Genomic DNA, 18,469 nt, shown 5'->3' on the forward strand with positions numbered 1-18,469 from the left:
GAACCAAAATAATGATATAGCACTGTCAAACGAGACCCCGTTTAACGTGCATGATGGAATATGAACCAGATGTTTGTAAAGAAACAAGATACATCATATGAAGGATGAATAATTCTTTATTGAAACGAGCAAAACGTGAAGAGGGGTTGTCTTTCTTGTACTGCAAATGTCTGAGAATTTAGCAAAGCGCTAACATAGAGATTACAGCTTTAACTTATCAGCCTGATATTTTCGGTATGTATCTGCATTTCTGCATAATTTAAGAAATAAGATAAAGTGTGTACAAATATTGATATAAATATGCATTAAGCTGTGTCAGATAGATGTAATGGTATCTATGGAATTACCCTTTTGGTTTGAAATTACGGTATGTATTACCTTACACCCAGATAATTTGCGTTAAAATAAGCTCAGTATAATTATGATATAGTATGTACACATACAGCACGTATAGCAAGATAGATCACATATAGATCGTTCATTGTTTTAAAAAGAACCAATCACCACTTGAAATAATAAGATGGGCTGATATTGGTTCTAAATTAAAAAAAAAAAAAAAAACGAGTGTAGAATAGGTTCAGCACCAATCCAAAACCAAGTAAAACAAGACCAGGGGTGTTTATAATCCAAATGGAAGTTGCACTGTTTATGGTTCGGTGAAATCACTATTTTTTTTGGAAATACCACCTTATATCATAAGAGGATATCGTCTGATCATCTGAAAGAAAACACGTTTGCATTTTAGTTATTTATCCATATTGGTTTCTTTTTCCTGCAAGTAAAACATCGTATGCTCATTTTAGAACAAAAATGATAGGTAATGTCCGAGGATCTTAGTTTTGTTACACTCTGCTTATCAAGATATTTAAAAAAGTTAAAAAAAAAACTTTTATTGTCATGAATTGCACAGTATTTGTGAATCTGTAAACAATTATATCGAGAAAGTGTAGAAATATTTATGATGTGCTTGATGTACCGCGTATTTTGTTTATTGTCTGGTTATCTCGCGTTTGGCATTTTCAAAAAGTGACTTATTGCTTATATTTTTCTTTTTATTTCCATTTGTTACGGTCAAATACTGTTCGTTAAAGGGACTCACTCATGGTTCGTAAAATGGACATTGTTTTAATTACAAAATAAAGTGTGGCAAATCAGTGTTAAGAAAATACCAAAAGCTGGAACCCTTCAGCAATAGTTGATATTTGCTCAAATATCGTCTTTGAATACCACAATTTTCATAAGCGTTTATAACGCGATTGAAAATTTATAACGGCTGTGGTGTTGCGTGATTGGTTGATTGGCATTATCACGTGATGCTATCAATGTCAACATATCCACCACTTGTGTTGAATTCCAGGTGGCCGTGTGGACTAAGCGGCTGTTTTCAATTTTTTTCTTGACTTAACCGGCGTGGGTTCGAAATACTTTTTAGGCTAAAACTGTAATTTAATTGCAATTTCGATATCATAGATTAAAATAATGATAAAATAAGTGTTTCCAGATGCATAACTGGGAAAACTAATTTTTGGTCCAAAAACATGAGCGAGTCACTAACAACATGCGCCGGTGATATTTTATTTTAAACATGTGGTAGATACATTTAGTAAGTTACTCTAAACACATTGATTGACTAGTTTAATGGGTTTATGTAGGGAAATCCTAGAAAGGCATTCGGAACTCCTCAACCACTTCCCGTCGAAAACAACCCTGGATGTATAAAGGCGGTTTACAATTCTGATGTATAATATTTAACTACGCTGCAAGTAGGTCACTTAGTAATTTCAATTTAGCAGTTTAACGTAATGACTGTACTCTTGGGGATCATAATTATTCAAGCAATACTACAATTCAATGGCAATTAATTCAGACTTTGTTATACTCAACACGAGTTAAAACTCTACAATTAATTACTACTATTATTTAGATATCAAGAACTATCAGGTACAGCTGCTATTTATGTGATACAATTATACTTGTTTACTTGTCCGCTATTTGAATTTGAATTTTGAATTTGTATACGTAAGCTATTGAATTCGATGAATTTGATCACGGGTCATGTTGGCCTATTTCAAATGTATATTGTGTGTTATATTTCCTTGAATAAAATTTCTTTCTCTTTCTTCTCTTTCTTCCACTGATGTACCGGCATACATCCGAGTTTGTTTACGATGGAAAATGGCCGAGTTGTTCCGAATGCCTAGAAGGGATCGGGGTCAGGTGTGAGTCACCTTCTACAATAAGCCACAACGCCAGCGATCGTGGGAATTCTTGAATGGGCGCCACTGCAGAGCCATTCATAATAACCGTCCATCGGCGTTAGGAAGCAGAGACGCATGACACGCCAGTGATTTTTCGAATTATTAAGTTATGAATCATTGACGCCGATCCCGTATGACAATTGCTGGTCATATATTATTCAATAGTCAATACTTATTTAACATTCATTGATCGTCTCTAAGAACATTTTCCTTAAATAGCATTAATTAATTGGTTCCTTATTGCATTAAACGCGTAACAAACACAATTTATTCCGCGAGTATTATAATACTTATGAGAAATGTGAAGACATGTACGTAGTAAAGCACCTCATCCTGTCACTCGCATAAAGATCGGTCCAATAACAAGGTGCCGTGTAAATATAAGTGTATAAAGATAGATGACCACGTTGTGTCTATCTACAGTCAGTTGGCCTTGTGACCGCGAAAACGTACTTCTTTTCTAATCCGAAATGTCACAGGAAAAGCACAAAAATGCTTCAAAGTCTTATCAATAGTCTGTCAACAACCGACCTCAGCAACCACTCTCCTAGAACAATTCCTTCACTCTGCATGATAACGAAACTATCAAAGGAAATCGGCCAGGAAATCTACATGTGCACTTAACCAACCCGTAAATGCTGAAATTGTGCAGCATTCAACGATAGTTAATTCCCTTTCTGTGGTGAATGACAAAATCTAACTAATTACTGAAACGAATGCTGTCTTTGCAGGTGTAGTTCTGAACATCCAACACTTTATTCTTTAAAATAAATCGAATTAAATGCATTGCATATGTGGCGATTTTTTTTAACCACTCATAATCTTGAACCACGACCAGTGTGATTTGTGACTTGCGGAATAATTGTTACATGATAAGATAATGTTTGGTGACTGATCCACGTTCAGGCTTGTTTAAAAGCTTTTATGTTTTGAATTGATAATCACATATGCAAATACTATGACGATAAACGTATTGAATGAACTTGAACAGCTTTTTGAACAATTCAGAACATTTTTGGGCACTTAGTGTACCGATGTCAACAGGAAACAAAACAGTAGTCCCCCTTTTTTTAAAAGGTAATTGATAATATTAAGGTAATTGATTTTGATTTTTATTAAAAGTAACAAGATACCTTCGGCACACCCGATAAATTCTTCCGCCTTCCAAGATAAACTTTCTCCATCCTCGGCACTAACCTAGTATTCTCTATATAACTCACCTAAGCAGATAAAACGTAAGATAGCGTTAGATAAAACGTTCTGTAAGATAACCTCACGGCGGAATACGCTATATGTTTACATTTAAATAACCATGAACCGGCATTTCGAGAATATATTATACATGCAGGTAAATATTATTTACGCAAGTACCGAGATTTAATATTTTAAGTGAAAGTCTGCAGAGTTCAATTGCATTACATAAATGGTATTATGAATTTGGATTATAGAGTATTTTAAAGCGAACCGGTGTCTTTGAGTATTCAAAAATATTGGAATTAACTACAAGGAAGATGACCAAAAGGTAAACTTACTCTCTTTCTCTTGATGTTACTATATTCGTATAATTGATTATGTATTCCTGCACTAGAATGGATCGGCGTCAATGTTTCATAATTGATGGCTAGTTCGTTAATTTGCTGACGTTGCACCGTGCGTGTCTTCCTGTGCACGCGTGAAACACGCCGATATGGCGGTTTATTAGAAATATCGCAAAAGTGGCGTCCTTTGTATTTTCTCATTCACTTATTCCCACAATCGCTGGCGCTTTGACGTACAATAGACGGTGAATCACCCCTGATGCCGATCTTTTCTGGGGCATGGGGGTAGGGAATCGTAGATTAAAAAAACATTCAATAAATCAATAGGTTCAGAGTGACTACATGCACTAACGTCATTTCCGTCAAATACAAAAAAAACTAACGATAGTCTACTTGACAAAAATATAAGATATCTAATTGATGTATGTTAAAGCTGCACTCTCAAAGATTGACCGTTTTGACAACCTTTTCGTATCTTGGAATGAACCAATCTTTGCGTAAATATCAGGAAACAAGAGATATAAGACTGGGATCACAGTTTTTATTATTAACGTTTAAAAATTGAAGTTTTGGGTCTAAATACGTAACTTACGCTTTCAGAAAAATACGTTTATCGGCATAAAACATCAATTTTCGAACGTAAATATGAAAAAGTACTATCTGATCCTTTCTCAGCAGTCTTATATTTCTTGTTCTCAGAAATTCACGCAGACATTGGCTCAGTCCAAGACATAAAATAAAAAAAAATGTTGTCAAAACGGTCAATCTGTGAAGTGCATCTCTGGTCTCATCACAGTACAGGAATTTCAAAATATCTTCTAGAACGAAATTCCAGCCAGACTCGTTATACTTGATATTAATTACAAACCAATAGTTAAAGGTCTCTATATCGCTTTTTTCTAATTGTGCGTCGATCTTTCAGATATGGCTCGAACCAAGAGCTTAGCACTAATATGAGCAATCTATGCCACCCTTAATGATCTTTCTTTCACATGTATGAATTTGTAATCGTTTAGACTTAATTTTAATATTGTCTAATATCCGTTTTATTCTTACTATCATAGTCCACGTATTTGAGCACCCACTTCTCGAGCCAGCCACCTGTATCTTTGCAAAGTGTTTCGACCATCAACGTCATGAGGGAATCTGAAGAGCAGTTTAAACGATATTGAAGATGATTTTCATTTAATTTATTTCGTTCAGTGTATAATAATATACGACATGTGTCATAAACGATGTAATACATCAGTAAGTAAGATTCAATGCGTTTACACAACGATGTCAATTTTACGTTTTTGACACTTTTTTGTTTGTCTTGCAATTGTATCATCTAGTGTCTCGCCCCTTTAAACGCATAACAAATCTTCACCTACCATTCTCAACGCCTGTATTCTTCATCATATCGGATGATGGACAGGCCTTGGCCATTATTGCCCGCTGGAACGCCTGTTTGTCGTGATCAGTTTTGCATAAATATGTTTTTCCGAAGTTTTGAACGCTTTCCCTGAAAAATGTTTTATGAATATATCGTATATACGATCAAGTGTTTGCTAACACTCCAAAAAAGAAGTGAAACTGCTGTTTTCAAATAGTTTTATCTCATCTTTTCCCAATTGACATACATCCGGTAATTCTAGTTTGTACTGAGGTTATTGTTTTTATATTCAAATGTAAACTGAACATGAAAACTGCTCATCCATCTGTATGAAATTGGATCATTTGTTTGTGATGAAGTCTTGAGTTTGCAAAGCACTACATAATTTTCATGCGTATGGCGGCCAGCTACATTTTCTCAATGTCGTATTCAAGTTCGATAAACAATGAATTATATCTTAAGAACTATTAAGAAATAACAACCCGTTTTGACCCATCGCTGAAGAAGGTTAAGGAGTACAGCCAATACTATACATAATTATAGAGTAATGTAAGATATAACAGCGAACGGGTGTACCCATAGACAGCAAAAGATGCTCTAAAGTATTAATGCTGCACTCTCACAGACTGATCGTTTTGACTGCTTTTTTATTTTATGCTTTGGAATGAGACAATTTTTGCGTTATAGAAACCAGTGATATAAGACTGCTGACAAAAGAGCAGATTGCAGCTTTCATATGCAATTAAATATTTATTTTTTATGGCTAAAAGCGTTACTTACGCTTAAAGAAAAATGAAAATTTCGGCAGTTTACTAAACAGTTGAGATCTGCTTTATTATTAGTTATTTTACATGACTAAATTGAAGGTACTGATGCAAAAATGAGCTGATTCTGAGACAAAAAAACAAACAAACCAAAACTATCAATTTGTGAGAGTGCCGCTTTATGATAAATGTAATGTAGAATATAATGATTCGCGATCTCTTGCGGTATAAAATAGAAGCATTTTTTTCCCTAGGAATTTGATAAATTCAAAAAATACACTCCGAAGAAAATAATGTTTCGTGATCGTTTTGCGGTATAAGCAATGCATTGTCTCGGAAGAACTGGATAAATACATGAATTAAAGTCCGAAAAAAAATGTTTCGCGAACTGTTGCGGTATAAAATGAATGCATTGTATAGGTGGAATTGGATAAATACAAGAATTAGTCCGTAGAAAAAAATATTTCGTGATCTTATGCGGTTCAAAATCAATGGATATTATCCGAGGAAGTGGATAAATACAAGAATTAAAGTCCGAAGAAAATCATGTTTCGCGTTTTTTGCGGAATAAAACATAAGAATAAAACCACAACTGGACTTTTAGAGACATTTCCTTCATGGTGCATGTTTCATTTAACTAGATTTTACTCATATTTACTATTTAAAATCATACTCGATTTCTAATACATAATTATTTTTTTCTGAAAGAAATATTTTTCATAATCTGTGATAGTGTTTATTAATGTTTTGAAAGATTAGCTTAAGATAAAACATAAACAAACAACAAGAAGTTTTGTTCATGTCATCCTGTTTTATTATATAAACATTTACCAATTTACACTATGATGATGTTTGCCTACCGCCTACTGACCTTAATAAAAATATATTTTAAAATAGTGTTGCATCATAGATGCTAATAATATAACTTACGAAAACTGGAAAGACTTTCCGGATACACATATTACGTCCATTCCCATAACAACCACAATTAACATGACCAAGTGCCGCATCTTCTGTTTAATCTGTAAAAAGATATTTGTACATACCAGGAGCGTTTGAAAAGGAATACACAAACGGAGATCTGACTGCATCATACGCTTATACAAATTATGAATTTTGTTATAAATACATATGTATATCAACCACACGTTAAACAAATTTCATTTTTTGTAATAATTTTGAAAAGGCCGTTAAAAACGTATGTCTAGGCAAACTCATCCAACACTGTCCATGCAAGGTTGCGTCATAGCTTATGTTTAAAAATGTTTTGATAAGGTTCATACCAGCTCGGTTTAAGCTTGAAAGATCATGTTACATTATTTGAAACTGTTTGGCATCGTAAATAGAATTGTGGCAACTCATTTGTAGGAATTTGTCAATTAGATCAAAATGATAATGCCGTCAACTATAACAAAATATCAAGAAGGGAAATATTGCAAAAATCTTTTTCTAATTCCCCAGTGAACACACACTAAGTCGAACTAATTTTATGCAGCATTTTCGGTATTTTCGGAATTTTTTCTCTCTATTGTCAGTCTCCAGTTTTCAAAAAAATGCAAATTTTCTTTTATGTTATAGCTGAAAAATATGTGAAAAATCTGAGATTAATGTTTAATACACTTGATTTCTAAGCCAATCTCAGATAGCAACAGTAGTTAGGGACCCCTCTCTAGATCTAGGTCACCCTATACATTCTATGTAAATGACGTCATCAGTCCCGGTGCAGTAAAATTTCAGGCTCACCGGAGCGTAACGTTATGGTGCAATAGGTGGTATCCCGTTCGATCTATTTATAGAATGGGAATTCCGACCCGGGATCTCCCAAGTAGTTAAAATAGTTCTTCAACGATCATGAGCAATTTAAGATGCGTTCACCCTGTATACTATTAAAAGGTTGACTATTTTTTTAGTTTATAATGTATACATCTTTGGTCGTTAACATTACAATGCGTCATACACAGTTAATTGTTAAACACGTTTGACACCAGACCGATTGAAGCCCTTGTAATCGGATACAGATATTGTGAAAGGGTTAACCTTTAATAAACTTTAAATTTAAGCTCATGTTTATAGTTTAAAAAGGGAACTATTGTGTATAGGGATAAAAAGTCATTTTAATAAAACTCTTCTAATAACGTAAAACACAGTCAGCTAAAATGTTTAGGCAAATAAAACGACATATCATAGAACAAACCGCAAAATGAAAAGGGAAAACGCAACTTTCCCTTTTCAGCATGGTAACATTTTTATTCAACAGAAACCCTTTGTAATGTTCTCAAAGCATTTCTGTAGGATTAGAAATATTTTTGGGAATATTACCAAACACATCATAGTATGGTATTGAAGAGTTATAGTGTGGTTTTCAACATTTCTGGTTATATTCCCAAAAGTATCCATAGTATGCCAGGTTTTCTGGGAATATTACCAATTTGATCTTGAAAATTTGGTAACATTACCAAAACATTTTGAAAATATTTCCTAACACTTTGTAGTATAGTATTGAAAGTTGTGGTGGGGGTTTCAACATTTGTGGGAACATTCCCAAAATAATCGATACTATGCCGAGAGATTTTCTAAAATGTTCTTCAACTATGAAAAGTCACAAATATTTGGTAATATTCCCAAAAAAATGATGAACATTTTCTGCTAGGCTTCTGAATTTAATGTCCAGGTTTTCTGGGAATATTACCAATTTGATCTTGAAAATTTGGTAACATTACCAAAACATTTTGAAAATATTTCCTAACACTTTGTAGTATAGTATTGAAAGTTGTGGTGGGGGTTTCAACATTTGTGGGAACATTCCCAAAATAATCGATACTATGCCGAGAGATTTTCTAAAATATTCTTCAACTATGAAAAGTCACAAATATTTTGGTAATATTCCCAAAAAAATGATGAACATTTTCTGCTAGGCTTCTGAATTTAATGTCCAGGTTTTCTGGGAATATTACCAATTTGATCTTGAAAATTTGGTAACATTACCAAAACATTTTGAAAATATTTCCTAACACTTTGTAGTATAGTATTGAAAGTTGTGGTGGGGGTTTCAACATTTGTGGGAACATTCCCAAAATAATCGATACTATGCCGAGAGATTTTCTAAAATATTCTTCAACTATGAAAAGTCACAAATATTTGGTAATATTCCCAAAAAAATGATAAACATTTTCTGCTAGGCTTCTAAATTTAATGTCCAGGTTTTCTGGGAATGTTACCAATTTGATCTTGAAAATTTGGTAACATTACCAAAACATTTTGAAAATATTTCCGAACACTTTGTAATAAAGCATTGAAGAGTTATGGTGGGGGTTTCAACATTTGTGGGAACATTCCCAAAATAATCCATACTATGCCGAGAGATTTTCTAAAATATTCTTCAACTATGAAAAGTCACAAATATTTGGTAATATTCCCAAAATAAGTGATGAACATTTTCTGCTAGGTTTCTGAACATAATGTCCAGGTTTTCTGGGAATATTACCAATTTGATCTTGAAAACTTGGTAACATTACCAAAACATTTTGAAAATATTTTCCAACACTTTGTAATATAGTATTGAAGAGTTATGGTGTATTTTTAACATTTCTGGTAATATTCCCAAAAGTATCCATAGAATGTTGAGAGGTTTTCTAAAAATTAATAAAAACTAGGGGTTGTCACAAATATTTGGTATTTTTTCTGAATTATGAACATTTTCGGCTAACATTCTAAAATTCGTCTTGGAAATAACGTCCAGGTTTTCTGGGAATATTACCAAAGTTAATCTTGAAATTTCTGGTAACATTACCAAAACCTTTCGGGAATATTACCAAACATTTCATAGTATAGTATTTAAAGTTGTAGTGGGCGTTTTAACATTTTTGGGAACATTCCCAAAACTATCGATATTATGCCCAGAGATTTTAAAAATATTCTTCAACTATGAAAAGTCATAAATATTTGGTAATATTCCCAAAATAAATGATGAACATTTTCTTCTAGGATTCTGAATAAAATGTCCAGGTTTTCTGGGAATATTACCAATTTGATCGTGATATTTGGTAACATTACCAAAATTATTTGAGAATATTACCAGATGAACTAACTAATTCAACAAAAAGCCTTTGAAAACTCCACAAATAGTTTTTGTAGGACCAACATCTCTTATTATAAAATGTTTATATTTTTATTGGAAATATTATCAAACATTTGCGAATATTGCATGTTTTAGAAATGTTTAGAACAATTTTAGTCATACTATAGATTATTCTGGGAATATTACAAACATGCTGAAAAACCTGCTGTTAATTTTAATACTATGCAATGAAGATTTTGGTAATATTCCCAGAATGTTTCATGTCCTACAGCAGACCACGTGGAGCTTTTTCTTTTGGATTATTTTATTTCAATTCATCTTTTGATATGCTCAAAAAAGTTTTGGTAATGTTACCAAATATTTCAAGATAATATAATTGTATTCAGGGTGAATTTGATAACGATAACGGAAAATGTTCGTAATTCATTTTGGGAATATTACCAAATATTTGTGACTATTCCTAGTTTAAGAATGATATTGAAAATCTCTCGGCATAATATGGATTATTTTGGGAATGTTCTCAAAAATGTTCAAAATCCCCAGTTTTCAATACTGCACTATGAACTGTTTGGTCCTACAAAAACTATTTGTGGAGTTTTCAAAGGCTTTTTGTTGAATTAGTTTGTTTCAGTTCATCTGGTAATATTCTCAAATAATTTTGGTAATGTTACCAAATATCACGATCAAATTGGTAATATTCCCAGAAAACCTGGACATTTTATTCAGAATCCTAGAAGAAAATGTTCATCATTTATTTTGGGAATATTACCAAATATTTATGACTTTTCATAGTTGAAGAATATTTTTAAAATCTCTGGGCATAATATCGATAGTTTTGGGAATGTTCCCAAAAATGTTAAAACGCCCACTACAACTTTAAATACTATACTATGAAATGTTTGGTAATATTCCCGAAAGGTTTTGGTAATGTTACCAGAAATTTCAAGATTAACTTTGGTAATATTCCCAGAAAACCTGGACGTTATTTCCAAGACGAATTTTAGAATGTTAGCCGAAAATGTTCATAATTCAGAAAAAATACCAAATATTTGTGACAACCCCTAGTTTTTATTAATTTTTAGAAAACCTCTCAACATTCTATGGATACTTTTGGGAATATTACCAGAAATGTTAAAAATACACCATAACTCTTCAATACTATATTACAAAGTGTTGGAAAATATTTTCAAAATGTTTTGGTAATGTTACCAAGTTTTCAAGATCAAATTGGTAATATTCCCAGAAAACCTGGACATTATGTTCAGAAACCTAGCAGAAAATGTTCATCACTTATTTTGGGAATATTACCAAATATTTGTGACTTTTCATAGTTGAAGAATATTTTAGAAAATCTCTCGGCATAGTATGGATTATTTTGGGAATGTTCCCACAAATGTTGAAACCCCCACCATAACTCTTCAATGCTTTATTACAAAGTGTTTGGAAATATTTTCAAAATGTTTTGGTAATGTTACCAAATTTTCAAGATCAAATTGGTAACATTCCCAGAAAACCTGGACATTAAATTTAGAAGCCTAGCAGAAAATGTTTATCATTTTTTTGGGAATATTACCAAATATTTGTGACTTTTCATAGTTGAAGAATATTTTAGAAAATCTCTCGGCATAGTATCGATTATTTTGGGAATGTTCCCACAAATGTTGAAACCCCCACCACAACTTTCAATACTATACTACAAAGTGTTAGGAAATATTTTCAAAATGTTTTGGTAATGTTACCAAATTTTCAAGATCAAATTGGTAATATTCCCAGAAAACCTGGACATTAAATTCAGAAGCCTAGCAGAAAATGTTCATCATTTTTTTGGGAATATTACCAAATATTTGTGACTTTTCATAGTTGAAGAATATTTTAGAAAATCTCTCGGCATAGTATCGATTATTTTGGGAATGTTCCCACAAATGTTGAAACCCCCACCACAACTTTCAATACTATACTACAAAGTGTTAGGAAATATTTTCAAAATGTTTTGGTAATGTTACCAAATTTTCAAGATCAAATTGGTAATATTCCCAGAAAACCTGGACATTAAATTCAGAAGCCTAGCAGAAAATGTTCATCATTTTTTTGGGAATATTACCAAATATTTGTGACTTTTCATAGTTGAAGAATATTTTAGAAAATCTCTCGGCATAGTATCGATTATTTTGGGAATGTTCCCACAAATGTTGAAACCCCCACCACAACTTTCAATACTATACTACAAAGTGTTAGGAAATATTTTCAAAATGTTTTGGTAATGTTACCAAATTTTCAAGATCAAATTGGTAATATTCCCAGAAAACCTGGCATACTATGGATACTTTTGGGAATATAACCAGAAATGTTGAAAACCACACTATAACTCTTCAATACCATACTATGATGTGTTTGGTAATATTCCCAAAAATATTTCTAATCCTACAGAAATGCTTTGAGAACATTACAAAGGGTTTCTGTTGAATAAAAATGTTACCATGCTGAAAAGGGAAAGTTGCGTTTTCCCTTTTCATTTTGCGGTTTGTTCTATGATATGTCGTTTTATTTGCCTAAACATTTTAGCTGACTGTGTTTTACGTTATTAGAAGAGTTTTATTAAAATGACTTTTTATCCCTATACACAATAGTTCCCTTTATAAACTATAAACATGAGCTTAAATTTAAAGTTTATTAAAGGTTAACCCTTTCACAATATCTGTATCCGATTACAAGGGCTTCAATCGGTCTGGTGTCAAACGTGTTTAACAATTAACTGTGTATGACGCATTGTAATGTTAACGACCAAAGATGTATACATTCTAAACTAAAAAAATAGTCAACCTTTTAATAGTATACAGGGTGAACGCATCTTAAATTGCTCATGATCGTTGAAGAACTATTTTAACTACTTGGGGGATCCCGGGTCGGAATTCCCATTCTATAAATCGAACGGGATACCACCTAAAAATTAACCTGTAAAGAATACGAGATTATCCAAATTATCCTTAAAATTGAAGAAACTCACAAACGGCTCATGGTTATTATTCCCTCGTACAGTGCTGCATTTTAAAGCCATAATTTACAATCAAACCAAGGCTTTAATATATATGCAAAACGCTACAGAAACGTGCTCAGTAGCAAAAAGTTTAAACATAAACCCGGTTTAGTGGCAATGGGCAAACGCCAAAGACATAAAACACAAAATCACAAACAAGAAACATAGAACAGCACAAAACTCTACACACAGCACAGTGCATAAATACTATATATATATAAATAATTGGTATGTTTAATTTCAATGTTCAATTTGGGTGCAATTATGGCTTCCAACGGATTCGAAGTGCACTTCAACTTAACAGATACAAATTATTAGGCATCAATTGTGTAGTTACACCTCTCATCAAATTTTATATTTCATTCAGCAGACTAAATATCACTTTGTCATGTGCTTTTATGCTTATAAAAAATTAAAATGTATTTTGGCAAAGGTTTTGTCTTTTCATCATTGTAACAAATCGTTCAAAAGTCAATGAGATATGCGGATTGTTAAAGTATACCTCAATGACAAAACATTTTAAATCTTGATTAACCTTTTACATCCATTCAAAAATAACAGTTTAAATAATACAAAAATGCATTTAATAATTACAAAAAATAAGCAGTTTTTTTCTCTCTTACTTTCTGAAAGTAGACTTAAAGCACTGTACGCGTAATATCAATGCTACACAAACATAGAAGACAAACAAGTAAGCATGTTTAAAACGAAAACTAGGTACTTACCGCGTCACACAAATTTCCTAATCCAAATTTGACGATACGGTTTTGTACTGACAGTGAGATTTAGTAGAGATTGAATTTTGTATTATATTAGCGACGTCATTCAGTACTCAGATCATTGGTTTCCTTCGAATTTGTAATATTAATTCACCACACCTTTCCGACTCGAAATATATTAGCGACTCAGGTCATTGGTTTCCCACGAAATATGTGGAAAACCCCGAATGTTATTTTTTTAAAGATGGATACAAGTCATTGTGTTATAAATAGGTCTGCAAATGAGAAGGTAGACACGAAAGGCTGACGCTGACAAATATTAATGAGTTATACTATTTGGAACACGAGTAGCACAATAGAACGGTGTTTCACAAACGTCCCTTTGTTTCTTTGACAATGTATAGGTTATCACCAACATTATATGCTTGCAAAAGAATAACATTGCCCTCTCAGAAATGTGTTATATTTGCCTAAGCACTTGTTTTTCTGCACATTTGTACTCATCGATACATTTGAGACGCATATATATTTGGCCCATAACTGTAATTTATTTTCCTAACTGACTTTAAGAAAATTGACTTTTCAATTGTTCACTCTGGCTTCCCTTACTTGTTTTCTCGCATATATGGCTCAACGATATTTAATCCGTTAACTGTAACGATATATATTTTCTCTTATATTAAGTAAACACATTTATTATGCCAAGAATGCAGGTTAAAGACGAAGTAATTCGTGATTAGATATGTTTTAGAAATTACAATAAACAGCAATTAAGATGTCAGTTTCGATATAAATTTGGTTGTACCTGACGTATATGTTGGAAGGACTGGATAGAGAATTGGAATATGGTCACCAGTTTCAGAGAACTAGGATCCTGTTTAAGAAATATTAAAGACACGTCGACTACAGTTCGTCTTGACTGTTCCTTCGTCCATCGTTGCGTTACACAACAAAACAAAAATTCACATTGCTCACTGGCCACACTCGCTATGCACACGGATATACTTTTTTGAAAGTTTTGCGCAATTGATTTTAAAAAGAAACTGAAAATAAAAGAAACTAAACTGTCATCTATGTATCTGTTAGTGTTTATTTGTGTACGATCTACATACAATTCAGCTGAACACTGCAACTAGGCGACATAACGAGCACACCTGCTTAAGGGTATGTAGAACGTCAAGATTGAACATTAACTGATTTGATGGTCGCACATATTTTACCCACTGACCGCCAGACATCGCCTCCTTCGATTCTGTCTCTGTGTAGTCAAGTGGTTTTGGCGCAAAAATATGAAAACCTGTTCAAACTTAACATTTTGTAACTTTAAAATAAACCAATTTCTGTATTGATTATGGGTTGATTACCCTAATATAAAACTATTATATGTTATATGTTTGTATGCCCTTTTGGAAAAGGTTTAGTATTTACGTCATTATAACTAATCGTATAATAATCAATAAAATGTTTGGAGTGTTAACATGTATCTACATAAAAAACGCTTCCTTTTCACCTGTCACATCTATTGGAAATTAACAGTTTAAACAAAACAAAACTTTCTGAACATAAACTAATTGTGAGTTCTTCCCGCATTTTAATTAATTCAACGCGAAAAAAAATGAAGAAAATATACTTACGTATATTTGTTTTTCTAACATAATCTTTGTACCGCGTGTTCATCAATTCAACACAAGAAATCTCAATCTCAAGTTAAGTATACTTTTTGTACTTTGAGATGAAGTTCAGAATGAGTAACATTTTATACTCACGGCTTCATTTATAGCGCATACCACAGATTCCCGTTAAATGTCTTACCTTAATTAACGTGAGAAAAAGAAACACGTCTTCCGTCATTATCAAGAAGAGGTTAAGTCATAAAACACATGCCAGTATACGGAACAGACCCATCTGACCAATCACCAATGATCAAAACAAAAACAAATACATGTATATGATTTGAATACACATAAAAAGATATATACAATATTTTGTCGCTCTTGTTTCTAGTGAACTTGTTGCCACGTACCTATTGATTTTGCACTGTTGTAAAGGGGTCGGATATGCCATTTTGCTCATATTTATAGTTCAGATGTATTGTGTCATCTTTGTAGCTTTCAATTGAATGTCATTCACTTTCGAAAGACTTTGCTGCAAACTGGCAGGAAAAAAAGCAGAAAAAGGGCAAATATTGTTAAATCTACTGTAACGCTGTTCTTCTCTAATACAAAACCTCCATTCGTCTATAAATAGAAGCCTAGTCTAAAGAGCAAAACAACATAGCGATAGATATGTTTTAGTTTACATCGATAAAAACAAAAACGTTGATACTGAGGTTACTCCTTCCCCTACAATTACCACTACTTCGACTATTACTACTACTACTACCATACTACTTCTACTACTACTACAACAATAACAACAACAACAACAACACTACTAACACCACCACCACCAACAGCAACAACAACACCCACCAACATCAACAGGCACTTGTTTAACCAAAATATGATAAGACGTTAATTATCACTATTCAACCCCGAATAAACAATGAGTAATTCTGTGTTACGTTTCAAGAGGAAGGCCCTTAGTCAAATCTCTTCACTTATGGAGGAATCAAAAGTACCTACCTACCTACCTACCTACCTACCTACCTACCTACCTACCTACCTACCTACCTACCTACCTACCTACCTACCTACCTACCTACCTACCTACCTACCTACCTACCTACCTACCTACCTACCTACCTACCTACCTACCTACCTACCTACCTACCTACCTACCTACCTACCTACCTACCTACCTACCTACCTACCTACCTACCTACCTACCTACCTACCTACCTACCTACCTACCTACCTACCTACCTACCTACCTACCTACCTACCTACCTACCTACCTACCTACCTACCTACCTACCTACCTACCTACCTACCTACCTACCTACCTACCTACCTACCTACCTACCTACCTACCTACCTACCTACCTACCTACCTACCTACCTACCTACCTACCTACCTACCTACCTACCTACCTACCTACCTACCTACCTACCTACCTACCTACCTACCTACCTACCTACCTACCTACCTACCTACCTACCTACCTACCTACCTACCTACCTACCTACCTACCTACCTACCTACCTACCTACCTACCTACCTACCTACCTACCTACCTACCTACCTACCTACCTACCTACCTACCTACCTACCTACCTACCTACCTACCTACCTACCTACCTACCTACCTACCTACCTACCTACCTACCTACCTACCTACCTACCTACCTACCTACCTACCTACCTACCTACCTACCTACCTACCTACCTACCTACCTACCTACCTACCTACCTACCTACCTACCTACCTACCTACCTACCTACCTACCTACCTACCTACCTACCTACCTACCTACCTACCTACCTACCTACCTACCTACCTACCTACCTACCTACCTACCTACCTACCTACCTACCTACCTACCTACCTACCTACCTACCTACCTACCTACCTACCTACCTACCTACCTACCTACCTACCTACCTACCTACCTACCTACCTACCTACCTACCTACCTACCTACCTACCTACCTAACAAGAGTAAAGTTTCAGGTTTCAGGCTTATTAGTGCATATGATAGTGGTTTGCCTATATAAAAAATTATAGTCCCTTATTGTTTTAATTCTGTATTTGAATTTCATTATCAAGCATACATTATTCTATCGAAGTTTATCCTCTAGACAATATTTTGATGCTTCTCTTTGAGTTTCTGTCGAAGTGCTCAGATCGTAAAACATATAAGTGTTCAAATCGTAAAACATATTTGGTTCAGATTGATAAATGTTTACTTGTCTAACTGTGCAACCCTTAATCAGCTATGATAGATAAAGAACTCCTCAATATTATTCAGTTTGAAATCTAGAATTTCGCTTCCGTTTGGCTTTCTAAAACTTGTACTCTATAAATATGAAATAAAATGAACCACACAAACACGTAAAGTGTAACGCTGTCATCTTTAGATATAAACAAACAATATAAACAGGAAGTTTACTTACTTTTTACTCTATTTACCAATTCAATGAGTGTTTTTTTCCCTTAATATTGTTATACAAATTTTTTTTTTTATGTTCATGTGATATTTATATAAATTATGTGCATATATGTACTCGTATGGAGGAAGTAAAAGCACCTAGCCTATTGATCAAATTCTAATACAAAAGTGGTATAGAAGGAATAATTATGAAAAAAATATTATTATCTGTTTAGGAATGCTAATGCTTGGGTGTAATAAGAAGTCACTATCATCACCTGTCAAAGAGCAGTCATGTCGTGCGGAGGTAGCGCATCTGGGGACAATCGGGCACGTATATCACTATTCTTACTAAAAGAACCTTAATCATGAAAGAGAAAACAACGACTGGTCTTATAAAGTGTATGTACCTGACCTTGTTTGCATTACTAATCCCCAACGTTATCTCTTGAGCTCCTCTGCTTTATATAGCAAATGATTTACTGATTTTAACTCAATATCAACCGGCTGCTAAGCAAAAACGAGACAAAGATATCCGGTTATTGCTGTCAAAAATTATTATTTTCATTAAGTGTGTACATAACGACTTCAAACAAAGCTTTACAAACAATTTTCAAAGTGAAAGCGAATTATTACAGTGGTAAAAGATATATAACACAGAAACCATTAAAT

The 18,469-nt window shown here is 33.5% G+C and overlaps 1 protein-coding gene across 1 annotated transcript; it reads right to left on the bottom strand.

Moving 5' to 3' along the window:
* Positions 1 to 553: 553 nt before the first annotated feature.
* On the bottom strand, positions 554 to 13,935 carry LOC128240114 (uncharacterized). Its single transcript, XM_052956621.1, has 5 exons — positions 13,773 to 13,935; positions 6,866 to 6,957; positions 5,170 to 5,300; positions 4,853 to 4,942; positions 554 to 718 (listed from the first exon to the last, which is right to left on the bottom strand). The coding sequence occupies exons 2-5, from the start codon at positions 6,943 to 6,945 to the stop codon at positions 666 to 668; spliced, it is 354 nt and encodes a 117-aa protein (XP_052812581.1). The 5' UTR covers positions 6,946 to 6,957; positions 13,773 to 13,935; the 3' UTR covers positions 554 to 665.
* Positions 13,936 to 18,469: the final 4,534 nt, after the last annotated feature.

The sequence above is a fragment of the Mya arenaria genome, chromosome 7 (assembly GCF_026914265.1).
Source record: "Mya arenaria isolate MELC-2E11 chromosome 7, ASM2691426v1".
Taxonomy (NCBI): domain Eukaryota; kingdom Metazoa; phylum Mollusca; class Bivalvia; order Myida; family Myidae; genus Mya; species Mya arenaria.

Coding starts and splice junctions, on each gene's coding strand:
- LOC128240114 (XM_052956621.1), bottom strand. CDS start 6,945: ATGCGGCACTTGGTCATGTTAATTGTGGTTGTTATGGGAATGGACGTA. Junction 5,301..6,865: donor GGAAAGTCTTTCCAGTTTTC/GTAAGTTATATT, acceptor AACATTTTTCAG/GGAAAGCGTTCAAAACTTCG. Junction 4,943..5,169: donor GAATACAGGCGTTGAGAATG/GTAGGTGAAGAT, acceptor ACTGCTCTTCAG/ATTCCCTCATGACGTTGATG.